General features: G+C 41.8%; 1 protein-coding gene and 1 long non-coding RNA gene across 2 annotated transcripts in view; both read left to right on the top strand.

The window, feature by feature from the left end:
• Positions 1-25,108, top strand: part of LOC138962855 (guanine nucleotide exchange protein SMCR8-like) — a gene marked incomplete at its 3' end in the record, with an annotated part of 51,832 nt that overhangs the window by 7,894 nt on the left and 18,830 nt on the right. The window contains 7 exon segments of the mRNA XM_070334820.1: positions 15,609-15,762; positions 17,097-17,161; positions 18,249-18,365; positions 18,620-18,677; positions 18,972-19,038; positions 21,172-21,259; positions 22,584-22,699. Coding sequence (XP_070190921.1) covers positions 15,609-15,762; positions 17,097-17,161; positions 18,249-18,365; positions 18,620-18,677; positions 18,972-19,038; positions 21,172-21,259; positions 22,584-22,699 — 665 coding nt within the window.
• Positions 1,929-14,729, top strand: LOC138962858 (uncharacterized). Its single transcript, XR_011454619.1, has 6 exons — positions 1,929-2,461; positions 2,801-2,973; positions 6,192-6,306; positions 7,609-7,717; positions 8,654-8,765; positions 12,613-14,729. It is a non-coding gene; the product is annotated as an uncharacterized lncRNA (long non-coding RNA).

Genomic DNA, 25,108 nt, shown 5'->3' on the forward strand with positions numbered 1-25,108 from the left:
ATGAGATATTTTCAAACTTGTTAACTGTGCATTTGCAAAATACACGTAGGAATACTTTGTGCTCACACACACACACACCACACACACACACACACAGTCACACTGACACACGCTCGCACGTGCACACACACAAACACGTGGGTACGCACATATTCACTTAGGAGAAAGGACTTTTGTAACGTAAGATGTACATAAACTGTATAGTTAGTTTTTTGTAAACAGTTAGCATCAAATGTGAAATTAATATTTCATTAACGTTACCTTGGAACGCTTCTCACAAAAAAGTTTTCAAAAGAGAATTTAACAATTGCTTTAAAAGTTAAAGGATAAGGTTACGATAAGGATAAGATTTTATATAGTCCTGTGAGGTTGCCCTCATGGAAATTCGGGCTGCTTTCTCCATGGGGAAAGCGAGCTGCCATACAGTATACGGCGATACCCACACATTTTGTTTCCTGCATGCGTGTATTCATGTTTCCGAGCCCTGACACTTTCGCTGTGAACTTGGGTTCTTTATCGTGTGCATGCGGCCACCGAGGAGAGTCTGCACGATGTTGACTCTGGGAAATAAATCCCTCGCCGAACGTGGGGATCGAACCTACGCCGATTGCGACAACTGGTTTTGAAGACAGCGCCGCTACCGACTGAGCTATTTCCCGCCCGCCCGAAACGCTTAGTAAAATGGTCTGCAGTGAAATTTTGAAACAATACCTTTTTTATGTTAAATTTAACGTTTGCCAAAATAATTCTTCATGTAGGATCAAGTGCAAAGTTCTTGGTTTGACCTGAAGTTGACTGAAGTTTGCTGTGTGTACAATATTGTTTCATTTTAAATAATTTGAGAGAGAGAGAGAAAGAGAGAGAGAGAGAGAGAGAGAGAGACAGAGAGAGACAGAGAGAGCGTTGTGGCATACAAGCATTACAAACAAGTGTTTTTTCACCCATGCAGAGAGGCTCCCCTATTCTAATCACATCATATACACGGACATTCACACACACACACACACACACACACACACACACACACACACACACACACACACACACACACACACACACACACACACACACACACACACACAATATGAGATTTAAAAAAAAAAGTTATAGAATATGTACACATCGAATGCTTAACAGAGAGAGAGAGAGAGAGAGAGAGAGAGAGAGAGAGAGAGAGAGAGAGAGAGAGAGAGAGAGAGAGAGAGAGAGAGAGAGAGAGAGAGAGAGAGAGAGAGGGAGAGAGAGGGAGGGAGAGAGAGAGAGAGGATATTATTACGTCAGGATAAAGGTTTTAGGCTTAGCCTCATCTTCCAACCTGTCCTTGCAGGGCCGGACTACCGGGGGGGGGGGGGGGTGGGGGTTATGGGGGTTGCGCAACCCCCCCCCCCCTAGCCTAAACATGTACCTCACTTATTTAAAACATTTTTTATTATTGTTTATTTTATGCCGTTTCATGCAAGGAGCGACCATTTTCCTATCTCAGAATATGACCTACCCATCAGCTTCAGGGGGCAAAGCCCCCTGACCCCCACAAGGGGCTCTGCCCCTTGACCCCGCCAGGGAGAACATCCCCCTGGACCACCACTGGCAACCCCCCCCCCCCTCTCTCCTCTTTGCCTAGTCCACCCTGCCTTGGAACATATACAGAGAATAATTGTAAACGTAAGCAAAAGACTGCACACCCACACACACACACGCACGCACTCGCACATGCCGCACTCACGCCCACACGCATGCACACACACAAACCGCTGACATTCGCTTACCGAAACACACACACACACACACACACACACACACACACACACATATATATACCCCCACATCCCCCCCACACACACACATCCCCCATACACACACATACTGCGTAAACTCACACACACACACACACACACACACACACACACACACACACACACACACTTGTGTGCGTTGCTTATCCATGCACATGCTAAAATGAACAGAGCAGTACCTAAAAGGAACTGTAACTCATACAATTGAATAGCTAGTAAAAACATTTAAGTTTTGGTTGAGTATATATATACATAAAATATTGGACTAGCAAAGTCATCAAACACAAGACCAAACAAAAACAAAAACAAACTGAGCCGGCTACTTTCGATACGAAGAAAGGGTTAGCATGCGAGAGTTATGTCCCTTTAAAATCGAAGAGGAGACCACTCCGAAGTAAATCAAGGGACAGCACTAGTAACTGATTTTCAACGAACGAACTTCAACTCACAAGAAAGAGTTTGCACCAGGGAGATTGGAAAAAAGCGGGCTACAACATCACGAAAGGAACCCACCAAGAGAGTGTAACCATAATTCAGAGAGCAGAAGATGGATCTGGACTGAGAAGTAAGCCTTCAAGAGTTTTCCACGTAATCGTATCCAGATTCGCTCAGGAGTTATCGAGTGATTTGCAACTGTAACTGCCAAGTCATCGACTATCGAGTGAGGAGTACGTATAATTATTCTTTACAGCTCCCACAACTCTTTTTCACTATCACTGTCACTACCCGTATCCGACTATTTTTGAGATTTGCAAAGTTTATACCATTGTGAGAATCTGAATCTGATACAATTACAGTGACCATTGGGCCGTCTGGTTGGTTTTTTTCTCTTTGAGTTTGAGTTTGATGTTTTTACTTTGAGTTTTACTTGTTTGTTGATTCTATCTGGATCTGGCTGCCCCACGTATAGCGGTGTTCGTGGGGAGTACGTGACAGAAGCGGACTATTTCGTTAACTGTTTACTTGTAAATTCCCATTTTGAAAACATGTATACATGACTTTTTCAGATTAAAAATCTGTCGGCAATGTGGAAAAGAGGTTGAACTGGTAACAGGAACAGTGAGCTGGTTGATCAACTTGATGGCATGGCTGTACCAAATCATTCAATTGGAACGGAACCGACAAAAACACCAATGTTTCCATTCTTCTTTGTGCTGAAAGTTTACACTGACAGGGACAAGTAAGTGACATTTTAAACTCTTGTCTTAAAGTCATATGTACTCAATGACTATACACGCTAATTGCTTTACCAACAGCTGGAGACATGCTAAATTAAGTTCCCTGCAAGATATTGTGGTCTAGGACCCCTTAAATGTTGAGATATTTGAATTTTTATTTTGATCTAGATCGTCCTATTTATAGATTTGCCAACAGAGGGAACGTTGACGCAAGGGAAATAACTCCGTGTCTTTGTTGACATCCTCACTTTTTCAGAGGCTAGAACAATCTGTAATGCTGACACACATGTTCCTGTGCATAGTTTATGGATAACGTGTAGTTGGGAAGTTAAGAGTAGAAATAATTAGTATTTAGTGTAGGAGGAGGGTTGGGGGTGGGTAGGGAGGGGGTGGGTATGGTTTACTTTGAGCAGGTCGGTTTCAGTTTTAATAAAGAATTTTAGAGAATTGTGTATTTTATATTTGAGTCTTTCGTGTTTTAGACATTGATGCATTTAATAGTTTTAACGAGTTGCCTTTTGTTTTATCATTCTGGTGTTTATCTAGATGTGTTGTGTATTTTATAAGAAGTTTTTAAAAGTTCGAAGTTATTTTAGCATATAGGTTTTTTATGGTCTTAATAGTTAAACATGTATTACGTTATTATTAAGATTCATGTTTTGTTAGCACTAACTTGCTAAGCAGTTGTTTTAATCAGTCTGGTTTTCTCTTGTTTTCATTTTATGAACATTTTAAATGTTAGACTAACTTATTGTTTTGTACAGAATAATAACTGTGTGAATGGTGTTATACTGAATGAAAGAGTGTGACATGAAGTTCTTGTACATCATTGTAAAGAGTGTGAATGACGTTTTAGTTTAGATGTCAAGCGCTTAGAGCAAGCCTTTTTAACGAAAGTTTTTGATTTAGCGCTATATAAATGTTCTTCTTATTATTATTATTATATGGTCCGCGCATGGCGACATATCGTCATTACATGGTCTTATGGTGCGTTTGACATCGATTATGGGCAAATTATAAAAACTATAACACACACACACACACACACACACACTGACACACACACACACTGACACACACACACATATTTAAACATCAAGTTTTTCTGTTCACTTTCAGTGATGGACGGCCTATCTGGTGGCCTGTAATTATTCCAGTGTCTTGGGGGCACAAGAGGCAAAACTGTTTGATGTTACTTTTTGTGTTTTTATTTCTGCATGCTTTATTTGGATTACTAGAAAACCTCTTTTTATTCCTTTGTGCAAATCTATTTGACCTTTATTCTTTTACTTTTAGTGAAAAACAAAACTGCCTGAGTTGGTGGGGAAGCTTCTGGACTCCAGGTAAAAAAAAACAGTCGGCAGGGTGATGACAGATGGCTGTACCAATGAGTCATTCAGATAGAAAAGGAAGCAGACACCAAGGATTCCATTCTCTGTGCTGAAATTGTGAAAAGTTGTACTCTTTAACCAGTAAGTAAATTATTAACAACAAATTATAAAATTTCATTTCAAATTTAATGTAATTTGCAATACGGTACTAGCATTAGCTGAATTTGGTATTTATGATCCACTTTTGTGTAATGTTTGCAACACACACACATACATTCAAATATAAACTGCGTCTGAATCAGTGATGGACATTTCTTGTTTGATTCACTGTCTTGGAGTTTGATCAAATTTTCAAACAAATTTTGCTTTTCTTGGGTGTGTGTTTGTTTTTGTTTAGCCCTTAATTGTGATGCACAGACAGACACACACACTTAAAGACACACTCACTTTTAGGACCTTGCTTTTTTCATATTTTCAGGGATCGCGTTTACCGGTAATTTCCGGTATTTTACCGGTTAAGATTCGCCAATACCGGAAAAAAAAGTGGATGTCGGTCAGACGTACCGATTGTTATTTGGTTTGACCGGTACAAAAAAAGTAGTAATTACAAAAATCGTTTGTCAGTACGAGGGGGAGAGAGAGACAGAGAGAGAGAGAGAGAGAGAAACTCAGACTCAGAACTTTATTACAAAAAGAGAGAGAGAGATTTGGATGGCTTGTTGTGACAGCGCTACAATGTTGCGATTATGTCTCCATTGATGACACTTGATGTCAAGGTGTCAAACATGACGTCAAAAATAACAAGGAGGCGAGCTCCGAAATGTCTTTCAGTACGATTGTGCCAGATCTAAAGTATTTGCAAGCAGATTATTTGAGCAATGTAGGTGGTCAGGGAGCGGAGAAATCTTTCTTGTCGCCGAGAAAAAGATCTACACACACAGACATCAGACATCATACTTTTCGCGCCATTTCTTTCGGTTCCCGGTCCATCGTTGGTTGGTTGGTTGGTTTTTGGGGTTTAATGTCTCTTCAGCAGATGCTAGCTGCTATTCGAGACCGCCGGTCCATCGTAAAATCTTTCAGTTTATGAGAAACTGAAAGACAATATTGTGAGGCGAAAGTGAAACTGTAACAGTAAGTAACTAGTGAGTAAGTCTTCCAGTTGCGTGATTACTATTTGCTTTCCTATTTTATTTCGGAAGTCTCTCTCTCTCTCTCTCTCTCTCTCTCTCTCTCTCTCTCTCTCTCTCTCTCTCTCTCTCTCTCTCTCTCACAGCGGCTGCTGATGTGTCACTGTCAAGTTGTGCGACAGTTGCTTTGAGGGGGGGGGGGGAGGGGGGAGAGAAAAAACGTCCGCATATCACTGACATTGATAAACATTGATTTAATGTATTGTAAGTCATTGTTTGTCTTTTACTGGTTGCCTTGGCAAGCTTACCGATTTTCGTGAGAGCCTTGTAGCCAGCTCATGACGTCATACCGGTTTGAAAAATACCTAGCGCGATCACTGATTGTATGTGAATAACCTTTGTGAATCATCAATCAACGGCCTTTTTAAGACACCCAGGGGTCCTTTTTAAGGCCTATTTTTCTCAGATATTTTGAGGTCTAACAAGGGGAGTTCCACTGTATGAGCAAGCCTTAGTTCTATGTTTAAGTATAACAATGGGTGAAGTGCATCTGACTTTATATTTGTCATATCATTTTAAAAGCCCCTAAAAAGTTTTGTTGATCATCATTATAAAAATACAGTCATGAAATTTCTGGCTGGATACTCAGTCCTCTCTTGTGTTACAGATGCTGTGAAGCGACAGGAGGTGCTCCTTCAGCAGATAAGGACAACAACAAAGAGTTTTGTATCACTTTATGGAACTTGTTATATCTTTCAGGGTCCTAAATGGAGGGTTTCACTGGAGCAGTGACTGTTGGACAACAAGTGCAGGGTGTGTTTGGACCTCCTGGATCAACATGTGTGCAGAACTGCTTAGGGCTTGAACTTCATGGGTGTGTGTAGGAAATTTCATATTAGATTTTGATATTAACATATTCCTGTGGTGCTATATAATTTAAATTATATGAGTAAATGAATATGTCTGTATGAATGTACGTATTTGCTGTGTCATTGTGGCATAGATATATAGACCTATAGCAATAACAAGACATACATGCTGTGAATATATGCTTTTATGCTCTCCTTGTACAAATCTGAATTAACTGAAATTTTTCTTAATGGCCAAGCACAGCCAGCTCTTTTCGACCTTTACATAGGGCCACAGTCAGAGATTGTAGAGTACACAGAGACCATTCATACTTCTTTGCGCTAAGGTAGGACTGCAGGTTATGTTTTTATCACGGCTTTGTCAACATACTGTCATTTCTGTCCGGCTGACAGTGCTGCAAACATTCATTGGATTGAAAATGTGTTTGTTATTGTTTGTGAACATCCTTTTTTAAAAGACCTGGAAAAAAGCCCCAGAACAGATTATATAATACATAATAATATGTAATTGAATTTAAATTTTCTTTTCAAATCAGTGTCTTTTTACTCCCGCAGTGGGGCACTGCGGTTATGAAATTAAAGGCCCCTCCTGTTTTGGGAACCGCAGGAGCTTTCTAGTTTGCTGTTAGGTAGATTTTTGGTTCCTCTTTCCTGTCATGCTCTCTTTTTCTTCATGAATTCTTTTCCTTTTTCTGCCTTCTTGCTCATTCACCTGTATTTTTTCCAAAAATCTCTTCTCTTGCGGCTTGTCTCGCGATTCATGTATAGTTTAATCTGTTAGTGTTCTGATGTAAGTCCAGCAGTAGATAGGTTAAGCCTATTTTAACATACTGGAAACTGGTAATCTTCCAGTAGGTATTAATTTAGTTTTACTAAAGCCTGCTGGGACACAAGTAATGGGTTAGTGCATTTGTAAACAGGAATCGCTTGACAAGTGGCCCCCTTCATCCCCCCCTTCCTCGTCCTGATATGGCTCTGCGTAGTCGGCTGGACGTTAAGCAACAAATAAACAAACAAACAAGTGTCTTTTTACAAACTAGCCTTTGTTATTTTTGTGAGTTTAAGTCAGATATCAACACATACTGAATGCATAGTTCAGTCTTAGAGTGGGAGAATGTTTGAGGCATAAATTGCTTTTGACAACAACAAAAGTTCCCGGTTGAATCGAGAAGCTCCCCCAAAATAATTTTATTACACATGCCTAAAGCCAGCATAGTGCAAGCAGATTTATTTGTGTATGTGCTTGTATGTACAAAGACAGATAATTTGTACAAGTGTTGGCTCTTCATTTTTAATTATTTTTTCAGGATCCTTGGGGGGTTCCACTATATCTGTGACTTTAGGACAACATATCGAGTTCTGGTGGTTTTTTGACCTAATGGATCAACATATGTGCAGACCTGCTGAGTGCTTGAGGTAAATTGGTGCATTTAGATATATATTGTTTTGCCTACCTGAGAGATACCACCCATGTGTCATGATGTGATAAATGAACCATCTCTTCACAGGCGTGTCTATCATGTAAATGAGGTTGGTTCAAACAACATGTCTGTCAGGGATGTCATTTTCCATTGCTTATGCAAAATCTCCGAGACAAACTTCATTCTCAAAACACTCGCGAGAAAATGGCAAGCCCAAACGTGTTACGAGAATGACTTTGCATCTGTGACTTTGTAATCATGAGCAGTGGAATATATAAGGTCCCTGCCAGACCAGCTTGCCATGACCTCAATGATATGCCCATATGTGCGTGTATGGTTTAGTTACTACATGGGTTATCTCTCCGGTACATAGGAATTGAAAACAGAATACTTCATGGCTTGCTGTGTGGCACCAGATTTACACTTACTGCTTTTCAAATATTGAAATATTCACGACGGGCGCATTGTACACGCAAGCACAAGACCAAGTGCGCACGGAAAAGATCCTGTAAACCATGTGGGAGTTCGGTGGGTTATAGAAACACGAAAGTACCCAGCATGCCTCCCCCGAAATTGGCATATGCTGCCTGAATGGCGGCCATACACGTAAAAATCCACATGAGTGAACGTGGGAGTCTTAAGCCCATGAACGAAGAAACAGAAGAAGAAAAAATATTCACTTTTACTTGTGTAAACCCAGTAACACACAGTAGACTATGTAGTGTTCTCTATTTGTATCATTGAAACGCTTCTGTCCCGTCAATCACACTTTAAATTGCCTTATATTTTGGATGACATATGCCACCCCTTTGGTATTCCACTGATAATAGTTTAATGTTTTAGCTAAATAGTTTCAGCTAATCGCTATGGAGTATGCAAACACTGGAATTATATGCGATGAAACACTCAAGCTGCTTTCTCTTGCTTATAGCTGAGAGCAGCACTGTAGCTCAGTGACTGTCGGGTGGAGGATCCAATTCTGCCTGTTTCCGACATAATGGATCAACATGAGTGCAGACCTGCTGAGCGCCTTATCTTCTTGGGTGTGTATAGATGTATATACATTAAAGGCACAGTAAGCCTCCCGTAAACCATCACAGAGCTCCCCGAGCGTCTACATACAGTACAAGCATACTTCCATTTGAACGCTCACCGAACGGGAACATCCTGGCTGCTTTCTGTCGAGCGTGAAACATTTTCAAAGAATTTATTTTCGTGGACTTGGTCCTCTACAACAATGGCGCCTCGTTTTGGTGCTGGACGGCTGTTATGAATATTCAATACCGGAAATCACGCCCGGACAGTAAGCCTCCCGTAAACCATCACAGATACTGTCAGGCTTTTACACACAGTACAAACACCCTTCCATTTGAACGCTCACCAAACGGGAATATCCTAGGTGCCCTACGTAAAGAGCGAGCAATTTTTAAAGAATTAATTTTGCCGATTGAACTCAGGTCAAAAATGAGTTACTTCCCTTCGGGTCTCATTCTATCGATGTAAACTGGCGATATCAATCAATCAATCAATATGAAGCTTATATAGCGCGTATTCCGTGGGTACAGTTCTAAGTGCTTGTCGAAGAGTTGTCAACACAGGACTAACAAAGAAACTAACATCTTCAGACGGACACGAACCCTATCACACACTAGCAAACCCTGGTAAACAAACAACTGTTTAACAACAATGTACACATCAATAGCTAGGTCAAACAAAATAATATTAAGCACAAAGAAAACACCTCTCACAGAGCACAGCACAAGAATGTCTTTTGGGGCACAGCACATCACGTCGAGCATGAAAGTCGCAGCCAGCTACGGGAAGAACTGAGTCTTCAACCTACTCTTGAACGCGTCAAGAGAGGGGCTCTGGCGAAGCTCAAGCGGCAGGGAGTTCCAGACGGAGGGGCCCGCGGAGGGAAATGCACGCTGACCAGCAGATGCGAGTTTCGAGCGAGGGATGTGGAGGCGGAGAGGGTCAGCAGCAGAACGAAGGGGACGGTCGGAGGGCTGGGTGTACAGGTCCAGGGAGGATTGAAGGTACTCGGGAGCAGAGTCGTTGAGACACTTGTAGACCAGAGTGGACAGTTTGTAGGAGATTCGGGTGTTGACAGGGAGCCAGTGCAAGGAGCGAAGTAGGGGGGTGATGTGGTCTCGCTTCGTCTTCCTCAACGTCAGCCTGGCAGCGGCGTTCTGGACTCGTAGGCCATGAATGGATGAGGCGGGGAGGCCAGCCAGAAGGGAGTTGCAGTAGTCCAGACGACTGAAGATGAGGGAGACAACCAGCTTGACACAGGCGTCGTGGGTGAGGTAGCGACGGATGGAGGCGATGCGTCGTAGGTGGAAAAAGCAGGTCTTGATGATGAAGGAGATGTGTGTCTGCATGGAGAGAGTGGAGTCGAGAAAGACGCCAAGGCTCTTGACAGCAGGGGAGAATGGAACAGTCGCGTCATCCAGCTGGAGGTCGGTCACAGTGAGGGAAGCAATCTTCTGTCGTGTTCCAACGAGAAGGGCCTCCGTCTTCTCACTGTTCAGCTTCAGCTTGTTCTCAGTCATCCAGTTCTTGATGTCAGTGAAACAACTGGAGATGGATCCAAGGAGATCGTCAACGTCCTCCGGCTTGGCGCTGTTCTGGAGCTGCGTGTCATCGGCAAAGGAGTTGTAGTTCAGGCCGTGGCGTTCGATGACCAGGGAGAGGGGTTGGGTGTACAGGGTGAAAAGGACAGGGCCGAGGACAGATCCTTGTGGGACGCCGAAGCGGACAGGGACAGGCTGAGAAGAGAACGAATCAGTGGTGACAGTCTGAGAGCGGTTCTGGAGGTAGTTCCTAAACCAAGAGAGGGCGGTGTCGTGAATGCCGAACGTGGAACTGAGGCGATCGACGAGTAGCTGGTGGTCGATCGTGTCGAAGGCCGCGGAAAGGTCCAGCAGCACAAGGGCAGAGACGAGACCGCTATCTGTTGCGTTCAGGAGGTCCGTGGTGATTCGCAGGAGCGCCGTCTCGGTGCTGTGGTGAGGGCGGTACGCTGACTGGTACACTGGCATCAGCGAGTTCCGAGACAGGTGGGCGCTCAACTGCTCCAGGATGATACGCTCCAGAAGCTTGGAGAGGAAGGGCAGGTTGGACACAGGACGGTAGTTCTTCAACTCGTTGACGATAGCCGTGGATCGATGATTATCAGAATGTTTTTGGACCGTGGTGCGTTTTTGCGCTAGACCTAACTTTTAAAATCTAAATAATAAATTGACAGCTTGTCACACAAACATTCTTTAATCATAAAAGAATTCTTTTTTTATCAAGACAAGATCAGTACAATTCGAAGTTGTGAAAGTTTGAAAAAAGAAAAGCCCGGAAGCAGGGTCACGCAAGGGTCGTAGCAGACGGCGGTTTATGCATATACATGTATCACCGTTCCTCTCAACAGTCAAAAACCATCGCTAGAGTTTTTGTGAACCACAGCCGTTTGTTTCGTGCATAAAAACGTGCTATTGTAGATAAGCTCACATGGAGTCGCATTCAAATGACTAACTGACGACTACATTGTGAAACAAGAAGGGCAAAGCCCATACGACTCACATGCTTGACCTTGTCCTTTACATGACCTTGACGTCAAATAACTAAACCTAGCAATGACATCATACACCAAGAACTGCTTTACACATTTTTCCTACCAAAATACATGTGACCTTGACCCAAGGTCAAGGTCATGCAACACAAAGCTGTTAATTCAAGACATAGGAAGTACAATGGTGCTTATTGGCTCTTTCTACCATGAGATATGGTCACTTTTAGTGGTTCACTACCTTATTTTGGTCACATTTCATAAGGGTCAAAGTGACCTTGACCTTGATCATATGTGACCAAATGTGTCTCATGATAAAAGCATAACATGTGCCCCAAATAACTTTTAAGTTTGAAACAGTTATCTTCCATAGTTCAGGGTCAAGGTCACTTCAAAATATGTATACAATCCAACTTTGAAGAGCTCCTGTGACCTTGACCTTGAAGCAAGGTAAACCAAACTGGTATCAAAAGATGTGGCTTACTTTGCCCTATATATCATATATAGGTGAGGTATTCAATCTCAAAAACTTCAGAGAAAATGGGAAAAATGAGAAAAATAGCTGTTTTTTAGACAACATTTATGGCCCCTGCGACCTTGACCTTGAAGCAAGGTCAAGATGCTATGTATGTTTTTTGGGGCCTTGTCATCATACACCATCTTGCCAAATTTGGTACTAATAAACTGAATAGTGTCCAAGAAATATCCAACGTTAAAGTTTTCCGGACGTCCGGACGGACGACTCGGGTGAGTACATAGACTCACTTTTGCTTCGCATGTGAGTCAAAAAGGGAAACTGGATCAGACTGGTTCACGATGGCTCAGGGGTAAGATAAACCACGCAAAAATAAATTATTTGAAAATAGTTCGCTCTTTATGGAGGGCACCTAGGATGTTCTCAATCGGTGAGTGTTTAAATGAAAGGGTGTTTGTACTGTAGTCTGTGTGTAAAAAGCCTGACCGTATCTGTGATGGTTTACGGGAGGCTTACTGTGCCTTCAATTGTATTCATAAATTCACACACACACACACACACACACACACACACACACATACTGACAAAGACATTCATGCCTGCACACACGCAAGCACAATCATACACGCACCAGCACGTTTCAAACCCCCACCACCGTCTCAGTCGGTGCAGCTGTTTCGGAGCCTTTAGTCATCATGATACACACAGAGACGGACACAACTTTTAAAAGTTAGATATATATGCACTAAAAGCCACGGCACTTTAAGTTAGGTTTCATTATCATTCTCTTAAAGTTTGGCCCTCTTTGCTTCAGTCTGCATGCTTTCTCAGTCATACTGCTGTGTCATTGCAGGTTTCATTCCATGCTCTGGTGTGGGTGTCATAAGCAAGAGAGCCTCCTGTTCACTTCCAGCAGATGACTGCATGGTGAAGGACCTTGATACCACTTACAGACGTCAAAGCAGCTAGCTAGATGCCATTGGAGAACAACCAAAACTATTCAGCGGGTGCCATCGGCGAACATGAATACAAGTTACAGAACAGGAAAGCAGATATCACTGGCAAAGGGAACCGGACAGCAGCTACAATAAACTTAATCAGATGCCTGTAGCAAATAATCTGGACACCAATCACAAATCAAACAGATGTGGAGGACAGAGAACATTTCATGTGATTATTGCCACATATATAACCCTGTTTTGAAAAAAAGGGACATAACGCCACACTATATACTTTCTGGTTGCATGCTGAAAACTCTCCATTGGACATTTAGTGAGTTTTGACTCACCAGGTCAGGAGAATGTCACTGATGGGGAGCATAATTAGGCTGACTTACAATGGGTAGACAGAATTGAACATTGTTGTTTTCTTGGATGGTTTTCGGGATAGACTTTACAAAGTTAACATACTGCTATGGTTTGATCAATTTCAAACATGACCACATTTGGCATTTTTTCAAAACCACATTTTTGACAAATATCAAGGATGTGTTGCAAAAGCATGTGTTCTTATTTTTCTGAAATGTTTTGAAAGCTAGATTTTTGATACTTTACAGGCTATTGAAGTTGGATGACCTGTAGATGTGACCCATGTAAAATTGACCCTCATAAACTTTTAAGTTCACAGAAAATAATAATAATAACAGAGAAATGGTATTATTTTGAATGTGTTTGAAGCAAGATCGTTGTAACTCAATAACCCCCCGCGGGTTAGGGGGAAGAATCTACCCGATGCTCCCCAGCATGTCGTAAGAGGCGACTAACGGATTCTGTTTCTCCTTTTACCCTTGTTAAAGGCATATGTACGCGCTCCCGTGTTTACAAAGTGTAGTTTGCCCATAATCGATGTCAAACGCACCATAAGACCATGTAATGACGATATGTCGCCATGCGCGGACCATATACATGCATTACAGCTTGTTCTAGCCTCTGAAAAAGTGAGGATGTCAACAAAGACGCGGAGTTATTTCCCTTGCGTCAACGTTCCCTCTGTTGGCAAATCTATAAATAGGACGATCTAGATCAAAATAAAAATTCAAATATCTCAACATTTAAGGGGTCCTAGACCACAATATCTTGCAGGGAACTTAATTTAGCATGTCTCCAGCTGTTGGTAAAGCAATTAGCGTGTATAGTCATCGAGTACATATGGTTTTAAGTGTTTCTTGTATAGAATATAGTCAATTTTTGTAAAGATTTTAGTCAAGCAGTATGTAAGAAATGTTAAGTCCTTTGTACTGGAAACTTGCATTCTCCCAGTAAGGTCATATATTGTACTACGTTGCAAGCCCCTAGAGCAAATTTTTGATTAGTGCTTTTGTGAACAAGAAACAATTGACAAGTGGCTCTATCCCATCTCCCCCCTTTCCCCATCGCGATATAACCTTGAATGGTTGAAAACGACGTTAAACACCAAATAAAGAAAGAAAGTAACTCAATAACTTTATCTGTGTAAGGTCACACACATACAGGGTTAGATGACATCAAGTCAGCTTGATAGTTTGCATTGTTCAAGTTCAGATTGGGGTAGAGTTCCGGTCAATAATAGGGACAATCATTGTCTCCTTTGATTGTTCACAGAGTTTTCATGTACTGATGTAGGCATGGTCACTTTCAAAGCTAATCATAGAAATTTAACTTGGCTGTAGGGGAGATAATTTTGATAAAATATGTGTTGTGCTAAAGATGAATTCCCACAAAGAAGAGTGCTACTGCTATAATAAATCTGTTTCGTGCATTTTATTGTTACTTGTTCTGGTTAACAGGGTTATAAAAAATTGCATTAAAACTGTTTCTGCATTGGGACATTTACCAAAAATCAACAGCTTGGTTACTCACTGTGCAAGATGGACACCTTTTTTAAAATTATTATTTAATTGTCTTTTACATGTTAGTGGATATTTTAAAATGTTCTTACATAAGTTTGACTATTAATGCTCTGCCGAAAAATAAAAATAAAATTTAAAACATGTGATGAACCTTTACTTTCCTACCAAATGTGACAGATTGACAGCAGCGAGTGGCCTGATCGTGCACACACACATTCAATTCACACAACACAATTGATTCAGCAAAAATTGGGGCCACATTTACATCCAGTGTAATTTTTAAGGCTATGGTACTTTTTCAAGAAAGTACTGCAGTATACTATAGTAAACTACAGTAAAAGTACTATAGTACAAAATATACAGCAACAAAAGTACCACACTGTACTATAGTAAACTATAGTGAAAGTACTATAGTACAAATCTACCATGCCAAAAGTACCACGCTGTACTATAGTAAACTATAGTACAAGTACTATAGTACAAATGTACTATGACCAAAATACCACGCTGTACTACATTTTACTCTAGTAAACTATAGTACATGTACTCTAGTAAACTAGAGTTTACTATAGTAAACTATAGTTTACTAGAGTACATTTTTGCAAAAAAGTGACCAAAATACTATAGTACATTTAACTGTACTATAGTTTACTATAGTACATGTACCACAATGTACTATAGTACACACTAATGTATTGTACTATGGTACTTTTTGTACTATAGTTTACTATAGTACTAGTACTACAGTAAACTATGGTACACCATAGTACAATTCAATGTACCATAGTACTTGTACTATAGTAAACTATAGTATACCATAGTACAATTCAATGTACCATAGTACTTGTACTATAGTAAACTATAGTATACCATAGTACTTTTACTATAGTATACTATAGTACATAGTGTGGTACTTTTTTACTTGGGATGGTTCCACTGTATTTGAACGGCATGATTGACAAAACACACACCTGCACTGAAAGAATTGGTATGAATATTCTTTTCCTTTCTTTACTCCTCAGCATGATCAACGCTTGGAAAGCCGTTTCAGGGCGCTGGAAGAGCGAGCTTTTCACCGAGGAAACGAGGATGCTGCTCGCGCTGAGAAACTGAGCTTGCAAGAAGACTGGTTTGCTGACAATGTGTACTCTGAAAGTACCACAAACGTAGCTCTAAGTGAGTGCAATAACTATTTTTGTATGATAGAGAATCATAACTAAATGTCACAGAGTGCTGACATAACAAGATCTACTGGAAACAAAGGGGAACGAGAAGCATTGAAATTAACAAACGACTTTCATCCTCAAGAGTGGACGAGCGTTGCAAGAAGATGAAGTTGTGTGTTCACGTGATGATCGTTGCATCAGGATGAATGTCTTTAGTTGCTTCCAATGATTCTTATTCTATTGGGTGCCTGGAGACTAGTTCCATATAACTCATTTTTTTCATTTTCATTTTCATTTTCATTTTCATTACTTTATTGTCCCATCGCTGGGAAATTCGGGTCGCTTCCTCCCAGTGGAAAGCTAGCAGCAACGGAGTCGCGCTACCCAGGTGTCTGCGTGTTTAGGTGTATTCAGCCACCTGCACTTATGGCAGAATGACCAAGGTCTTTTACGTGCCATTGTGATGACACGGGGGTGGGACATGGCTTCCGTCTCTGGGTCTGCACATAAAGTTGACCCGTGTCCGTCCCGGCCCAAATTCGATCCTGCGACCTTCCGATCACAAGTCCAGTGCTCTACCAACTGAGCTACCGGGCCCCCTCTGACAGACTGTTGTCATCATTTGTTACAGTGCTTACTTTCCTTTGCCGTTTTAGATCTTTTAGTAGGGCGGGGATGTAGCTCAGTCGGTAGCGCGCTGGATTTGTATCCAGTTGGCCGCTGTCAGCGTGAGTTCGTCCCCACGTTCGGCGAGAGATTTATTTCTCAGAGTCAACTTTGTGTGCAGACTCTCCTCGGTGTCCGAACATCCCCGTGTGTACACACAAGCACAAGACCAAGTGCGCACGAGAAAGATCCTGTAATCCATGTCAGAGTTCGGTGGGTTATAGAAACACGAAAATACCCAGCATGCTTCCTCCAAAAGCGGCGTATGGCTGCCTAAATGGCGGGGTAAAAACGGTCATACACGTAAAAGCCGTGGGAGTTTCAGCCCATGAACGAACAAACAAACAAACAAACAAGATCTTTAAGTTTAGTTACTGCCTTGACAATGTAGGCTGGTTCAGCGAATAGCTTGTCTTTTTAGTTTAGAGTTTGAAGGAGTCGGTGGTAAAAAAAAGTTACCTCCCTTGCCAGAGAAAATGTGTGATAATCTGTAAATGGTACAGCTACAGTCTTGTTATTTGGAGTTGTTTTTGGTACTTTAGTAGTATGTACTAATAGGTAAGTACTTCCTCTGGCACACATACTCATTCATGTGAATGTGTTAATACATAATGTAAAGATGTAATGCGCACAGGCACACACATGGGCATGCAGACAAACTCTCTCTCTCATCAACAGGTGGTTCACTGAAGGAGTCCAGCATATCTCCGGTTTCTCTCTTCAAGAAAGCTCCCTCTCACACTGTAAGTATGTTTAATCTCCTTCTTGTAGCTTAAGTGGTAGTCTTGATTGGAATTGAAATCTTTTTTGCTTGGGCCTGAAATCGTATTCACATTGGTGAGAATCAAAAAACAAGAAAGGTAAGTTGTTCGAACGTTGTTATTGACAAATTTACGTTACAGTCACACATATATCGACTCAACGGTCTTTCAAGTGAACAGACAAACAAATAATTATCACACTAAACTTATCTTGATGGAATTCAGTTTTCGTCCACTCGCCAGGAAGGCGAGCGAATGAATGTTTTTGTTTTTGGATTTGCTCACATTGGTGTCACCACAGCGGCATGTAAAAGACCTTGTCATTCTGCCGCAGTTAAGTGCAGGTGGTTGGTTACACCCAAACATGCACACACCTGGGTTGTGCTAGCTAGTCTTGTTGCTGCTAGTTTTCCACTAGTTGGAAGAGACACGAACAATAGCATTGGTAAAATAATGCACACACCTGGGTAGTGCTAGCTAGTCTTGTTGCTGCTAGTTTTCCACTAGTAGGAAGAGACACGAACAATAGCATTGGTAAAATAATGCACACACCTGGGTAGTGCTAGCTAGTCTTGTTGCTGCTAGTTTTCCACTAGTAGGAAGAGACACGAACAATAGCATTGGTAAAATAATGCACACACCTGGGTAGTGCTAGCTAGTCTTGTTGCTGCTAGTTTTCCACTAGTAGGAAGAGACACGAACAATAGCATTGGTATAATAAGGCACACACAAAAAAATAGTCTGTTTACGGTATCCCGACCGACCCTATTTTTTCACGCGACCCTAGACTTTTTTTTGGCATTTGGAGGAGAAATTTTTTTTAAAAAAGGTCTTCGTTTTTTGGCAAAATAACTTAAAAATATGGTTTTTGGGAGAAACCCCCCCCCCCCCCCCTCCCCAAAAACAAATCCCGACCTACTGACCCTATTTTTTGCCTATGTTACGGTAAACAGACTTTAAAAAAAAAAATGTGCCTAATGATAATGGGATAATAAAGAAAAGGAAATGAAATGAAAGAGAGACTGCCATCTTCACACTAATTGTTTATAAATGTGTCATTGTCTTTCAGCCTCTGTTGGTGGAGACGAAAAAAGCCAAACGGTTCAACAGTCCGCTCAGAGGTTTGCACGAGCTGTGCTCTTGGGGAGCAAAAGAAGGATTGCGTAAGCTGCGATGTATTCATGAGGTCAGTGTAGTTACTTTTTTTTTTTTTAGCTGATTGTGTGTGTTAATGCTCTTACTTTTTTCCCATTGAAAAGTTCTTGTGAAAATAGTGAAGAAAATCAAGAAGAAATCTGAAACAGATAGACTGCTATTAGGCGTTGTGGAACTGGATTCCGTTTTCAGCACATTTAGAAAGTCAAATTATTCAAACAGAGCCAGGGAGAGGTAAGGACAGCTATTTTTGTTTCGTTTCTGACATTTTATTTGTCTGTGCAGTACTTTAAGAAGGATGCCATGGTTCTGGAGATAGAGAAGAACGAGTCACGGCTCATGGGTAAGTGACATGTAATTTGTTTCACGCTTGGTGATGATCAGGATTATGAAAAAAAAGAAAAGAATAATAAAGAAAATTCCACTTGACAAAATGATGTGCGATAGGTAGTGGGTGATAGAAAAGGGCTTGTTATCAATGGTAGTTTTTAAGCTCTGGTTTCTGAAATTCAATGTCTTCAAATAACTTTAAACTATAAGTTTCAAGGATTACTTTTGCATGTTATGAGTGAAATCACTGTCAGAAGCTTTCGTTAAATTAAATTTTCCACTTATTTTTGTATTTTGACATTTTCAGATCCAGCCAGCTCTATGATTTTACACGGACAATGCGTAACATCCAACGTGTTGGCTGGAGTTTCCATGTGAGTTACATCCATATTGAATCTGAACATAAAGATACACAAAATGTAAATTGCATTTGTGCTTTTTTGCATCTGCAGTTTGCAAAAAGCTAACGACACAAGCAAGAAACCAGGGCCATGTAAATTTACTGCTCAAGGACAAGCTGAAATGTCAAGTTTTGAATACATGAAAACAGACGAGCGCAGTGGCGTGGTGGTAAGACGACGTCGGCCTCCTAATCAGAAGGTCGTGAGTTTAAATCCCGGTCGCTGCCGCCTGGTGGGTTTAGAGTGGTGATTTTTCCGATCTCCCAGGTCAACTTATGTGCAGACCTGCTAGTGACTTAACCCCCTTCGTGTGTACACGCAAGCACAAGACCAAGTGCGTACAGAAAAGATCCTGTAATCCATGTCAGAGTTCGGTGGGTTATAGAAGCACAAAAATACCCAGCATGCCTCCCCCGAAATCGGCGTATGCTGCCTGAATGGCGGGATAAAAACGGTCACACACGTAAAAATCCATTCGTGCTAAAAACATGAGTGAACTTTCTTTCTTTATTTGGTGTTTAACGTCGTTTTCAACCACAAAGGTTATATCGCGACGGGGAAAGGGGGGAGATGGGATAGAGCCACTTGTCAATTGTTTCTTGTTCACAAAAGCACTAATCAAAAATTTGCTCCGGGGGCTTGCAACGTAGTACAATATATGACCTTACTGGAAGAATGCAAGTTTCCAGTACAAAGGACTTAACATTTCTTACATACTGCTTGACTAAAATCTTTACAAAAATTGACTATATTCTATACAAGAAACACTTAAAGGCACAGTAAGCCTCCCGTAAACCATCACAGAGCTCCCCGAGCGTCTACATACAGTACAAGCATACTTCCATTTAAACGCTCACCGAACGGGAACATCCTGGCTGCTTTCTGTCGAGCGTGAGAAATTTTCAAAGAATTTATTTTCGTAGACTTGGCCCTTTACAACAATGGCGCCTCGTTTTGGTGCTGGACGGCTGTTATAAATATCCCGGAAATCACGCCCGGACAGTAAGCCTCCCGTAAACCATCACAGATACTGTCAGGCTTTTACACACAGTACAAACACCCTTCCATTTGAACGCTCACCAAACGGGAACATCCTAGGTGCCCTACGTAAAGAGCGAGCAATTTTTAAAGAATTAATTTTGCAGATTGTCTCGAACACTTTTTGGACCCATCCTGAACTCAGGTCAAAAATGAGTTACTTCCCTTAAACTGGCGATAGCCGTGGATCGATGATTATCAGAATGTTTTTGGACCGTGGTGCGTTTTTGCGCTAGACCTAACTTTTAAAATCTAGCTTGTTACACAAACATTCTTTAATCATAAAAGAATTCTTTTTTCATCAAGACAAGATCAGTGCAATTCGAAGTTGTGAAAGTTTGAAAAAAGAAAAGCCCGGAAGCAGGGTCACGCAAGGGTCGTAGCAGACGACGGTTTATGCGGCATATCGCCGTTCCTCTCAACAGTCAAAAGCCATCGCTAGAGTTCTTGTGAACCACAGCCGTTTGTTTCGTGCATAAAAACGTGCTATTGTAGATAATCTCACATCGAGTCGCATTCAAATGACTAACTGACGACTACATTGTGAAAAAGGGAAACTGGATCACACGGGTTCACAATGGCTCAGGGGTAAGATAAACCACGCAAAAATAAATTCTTTGAAAATTGTTCGCTCTTTACGGAGGGCACCTAGGATGTTCTCAATCGGTGAGTGTTTAAATGAAAGGGTGTTTGTACTGTGTGTAAAAGCCTGACCGTATCTGTGATGGTTTACGGGAGGCTTACTGTGCCTTTAACAAGGGTAAAAGGAGAAACAGAATCTGTTAGTCGCCTCTTATGACATGCTGGGGAGCATCGGGTAAATTCTTCCCCCTAACCCGCGGGGGGTATGAGTGAACTTGGGAGTCTATAAGCCCATGAATGAAGAAGAAGAAGAAGAATACATGTAACTCTTTTTTGTCAGTCACTGTTATCTTGGTTTTGTTGTTGCAGTCATTGTTTGATTATTTTGTGTTGGTTTGGTTGTTGCTGCTGTTGTTTCTTTGAATTTTAATCACTCTAATTGTCATTTGCAGTCTGTCTGTAGTGTATCCATTTTTTGCCTTGCAGGCGTGGTTCCTCTCTTTGCCTGAGTGAAGACAGCACCAGCATTCTGCTTTCCGCAGACAGACTGAGAAGGTGGCCCTCCATAGCTTCTGTGAGTAAGACAATTTAAGACACAAGAATACTGGAAATAATTGTTTTAATCTTTTGTTCATTGTTTTGGGGAAGAGTTGCTCCCCTCCATGACAGTGAGGCAAGCACGTGAGGCCGCTGCAGTGGAGGAAAGGGGATTGGTATGCAGTGAATAGTGTCAGGTGTGATAAGTAAATGCTATTTTTTTTTTTTTTAAGAGATCGAGATTTTTTTAACATAAGATTCGAAGTACAAAATGTGAAAGTGATGACGTTTTAGAACCTTCTTTTTACAGTGCTAGACCTGATTGTAAGTAGTTTGAAGCATGGAGTCTACCATGTAAACTGAAAAAGAAAACAACTTGCATCGGTCTCGAATAGCATTGACTGCTGAAGAGATGACCAACAATAATAACCAACCAACCGACCGACCGACCGACTGACCGACCGACCGACCGACCAACCAACCAACCAACCAACCAAGGACTGGGTGGCCGAGTGGTAACGCACTTGCGCTCGGAAGCGAGAGGTTGCGAGTTCGACCCTGGGTCAGGGCGTTAGCAATTTTCTCCCCCCTTTCCTAACCTAGGTGGTGGGTTCAAGTGCTAGTCTTTCGGATGAGACGAAAAACCGAGGTCCCTTCGTGTACACTGCATTGGGGTGTGCACGTTAAAGATCCCACGATTGACAAAAGGGTCTTTCCTGGCAAAATTGTATAGGCATAGATAAAAAAATGTCCACCAAAATACGCATGTGACTTGGAATAATAGGCTGTGAAAAGTAGGATATGCGCCGAAATGGCTGCGATCTGCTGGTCGATGTGAATGCGTGTTGTATTGTGTAAAAAAAACTCCATCTCACACGGCATAAATAGATCCCTGCGCCTTGAGTCCGAGTCTGAAGATACGCGCGCGATATAAGACTTCATATAACAATAACCAACCAACCAAATGCTAGAAAGAAAAGGGCATCATATCGAGCAGACGCTGCATAACATTCACATGGGACCTCATTATTCATTGTGATACCAGATTGTGTGTCTCTACTAATCAGCTGTGTATGCTTTTATTAGTCAAGCCTACAGTTGTTTAAGAAGGCATAAGTGGTTGAAATTAAAAAAAAATAAAAAAGTTTGTAGTAAAAAAAAAAATTAAAAAAGTTTTTTAAAAACAACAACAGTGGCGGGTTATGTGCTGTCCTTGCTGACAGAACCTCATGTCAACATTTCCTTCCTTTGTTTTTGTTACCTGATGAAGCTTTTATAAGCGAAAATTCGTATGATTGTGCTGTCCTTGTATCGGTGAGTACAGATTTCGTTTGTTTTTCAACATTTCCGTCTTTTCACAGGATGACACGCTGGAAAGTTTCAAGTCTGTGGATTCCTACCTGTCAATACAAGATGACGAAAATGCATCCCTCTACTCGTTTGCCTCCAACAACAGTTCTCAGGGGGTGACCACAAGGTCAGAGACAGGAACTTTATGGTTACATGCTTGTTAATTCTTTTATTGGCTCACGTAAGTGTAGCCTATGCGATCGTAACTTTGTCTGTCTGTGCGTGTGTGCGTGTGTGCGTGTGTATGTCTGTGGTAGAAACTTTAACATTTGAAGACGTCACATTATGGCGTAAGAGGGTTAGACGTCACGCGAAGGAATTACTGAAAGTCTCGGTCATTGTTATTTTGAGCGGGCCGAGACTAGTTGGCAGTCGTGTCCCTGTAAGTTACAGGCTACATGCAGACAGACAGATCTAGATCTAGTGTCTCGCTTTCTTGCACAGTGTCACCTATGCTTACTGTGTGTGTGTGTGTGTGTGTATGTGTGACGGAGTGATTGAGTTTGTGTTACTGTTTGTCGATTTCTTACGTGAGCCTTGATGGCTTCGCCTCTTGTTTAATTTGTTCTGAGGCAGTACTGTGAACCCCCAATATACAGGGATGAGATTCTTCCGCCAATTGGCGGATTTCCGCCCAAAATTTCGTTCCCAGGACCATTTTTTCTGAATCGTCTAAATCCGTTGAGAAAAAATGGGGGGGGGGGGGGGGGGGGGGGAGGTAGAGTAGTTGTTGTGGTTCCATTGCATTGGATCTGTAAAGTCCTATCTACAACCCTAAAGTCGATTTTCCAGATAATAATAATAATAATAATAAAGATAGCTTATATAGCGCCGCTTCACAAATTTAACTATGCTCTTAGCGCTGATCAAATCTCCGATAAAATAATGACAACATAACCTCCGTATCGAAGGAAGTGGACCTTCGACCCGAATATGAACTTTCCATTTGGGACTAAGCTTTCCTTTCACCGAGTGTCTTCATTCCGAAAATTCATAAACGGGCTGATTCAGCTGTCGTATTTAGCCTGCTCAAGGATGGCGTCGGTGAGAACATTGACGGAAAGCGAACATGTTTTGGCGTCGGAGATCGACCAGGGTGTGAAGAATAAGTGGGTTCCGAAATGGCAGGAAGAAATCGTCACGTCTGAACTACGCGGGAGAAAACTGTCGCTCCGACTTGGAGATTCTATTAAAAAGTTGACTGTTCCGGGAAAGGCTAGATGCACGTGGTGTAATGTTGATCTCAGCTACAAATCCAAAGGGAAGACCACGCTGAAACGTGTATGTGAAGTTGTACTTGTAATTGTACGATTTTAAATTGGAGAGATGTGCATGAATTAATTATAGTGTACTGGCTTTCGTCTTCAGAGCTGCAATTGTGGCCGCAGTTTACTTCCCTCTAAACTAATAGTACTTCTTCAGCTAACATATATGGCACTCAAGTAATTTATTTAGGTCCAGTTCTTTTATCAATACCTTACGAGCACCATTGGTCATTGTGCAAGTAAATTGTGCCGTTTCTAAAATTTGTGAAAATTCCTGAGCTAAAGTTACTTAAATTTTGCACATATGACTGACAAAATGTTGTATGCTTCTACTGCTCGGACTCATTTCCAAGTCTTTTTTTATGGTCAAAGTGTCAAAAAATCTTCAGCTTCAGGGGGCTTTGCCCCCTGACCCCCACCAGGGGCGTTGCCCCTGGACCCCACTGGGGGCCTTCAGCGGCCCCCAGACCCCCGCCAAATAATTTCCTCCCAAAACACTTTTAGGGAATCTCATCTCTGAATATAAGACCTCCAAAAACCTGAGAAAATCATGTCTTAACCCCTTCACTGCCACAGTATAACAGCATTATCCGAACGGTCTATGGGAAAGAAATGTGTTTAGAACCCCTACAAGTACTTGGACAGTGGTTACCTCCCATTTAGTTTTCAGAAATGTCCTGAAATGTTGACACAAATCCCACGTATGAGATACGGTTATGGGCGTAGGACAAACCGAAAATGACCACGTATTACATACGGGGTGGGCAGTGAAGGGGTTAAAAAGGAGGGAGTCTTAAAATGGGGGTACATTTGCACAGGTTATGAACCGAACATCTGAAAACGTAAGATCTTCTTCTTCTTTTTTTCTGCGTTCGTGGGCTGATACTCCCACGTACACTCGTGTTTTTGCACGAGTGGAATTTTACGTGTATGACCGTTTTTTACCCCGCCATTAAGGCAGCCATACGCCGCCTTCGGAGGAAAACGTAAGATCTTAAAACAGAGGAAGTCTTAAATTCAGGGGTCTGAAAAGGGGTTCCATTGTACATGTTTTGGACATTGAGTGGGGAGATTGGTGGCTGTGGTGGTCAAACGGTCAAGGAGTGGGGAGATTGGTGGCTGTGGTGGTCAAACGGTCAAGGAGTGGGGAGATTGGTGGCTGTGGTGGTCAAACGGTCAAGGAGTGGGGAGATTGGTGGCTGTGGTGGTCAAACGGTCTAGGAGTGGGGAGATTGGTGGCTGTGGTGGTCAAACGGTCAAGGAGTGGGGAG

The sequence above is a fragment of the Littorina saxatilis genome, linkage group LG3 (assembly GCF_037325665.1).
Source record: "Littorina saxatilis isolate snail1 linkage group LG3, US_GU_Lsax_2.0, whole genome shotgun sequence".
Taxonomy (NCBI): domain Eukaryota; kingdom Metazoa; phylum Mollusca; class Gastropoda; order Littorinimorpha; family Littorinidae; genus Littorina; species Littorina saxatilis.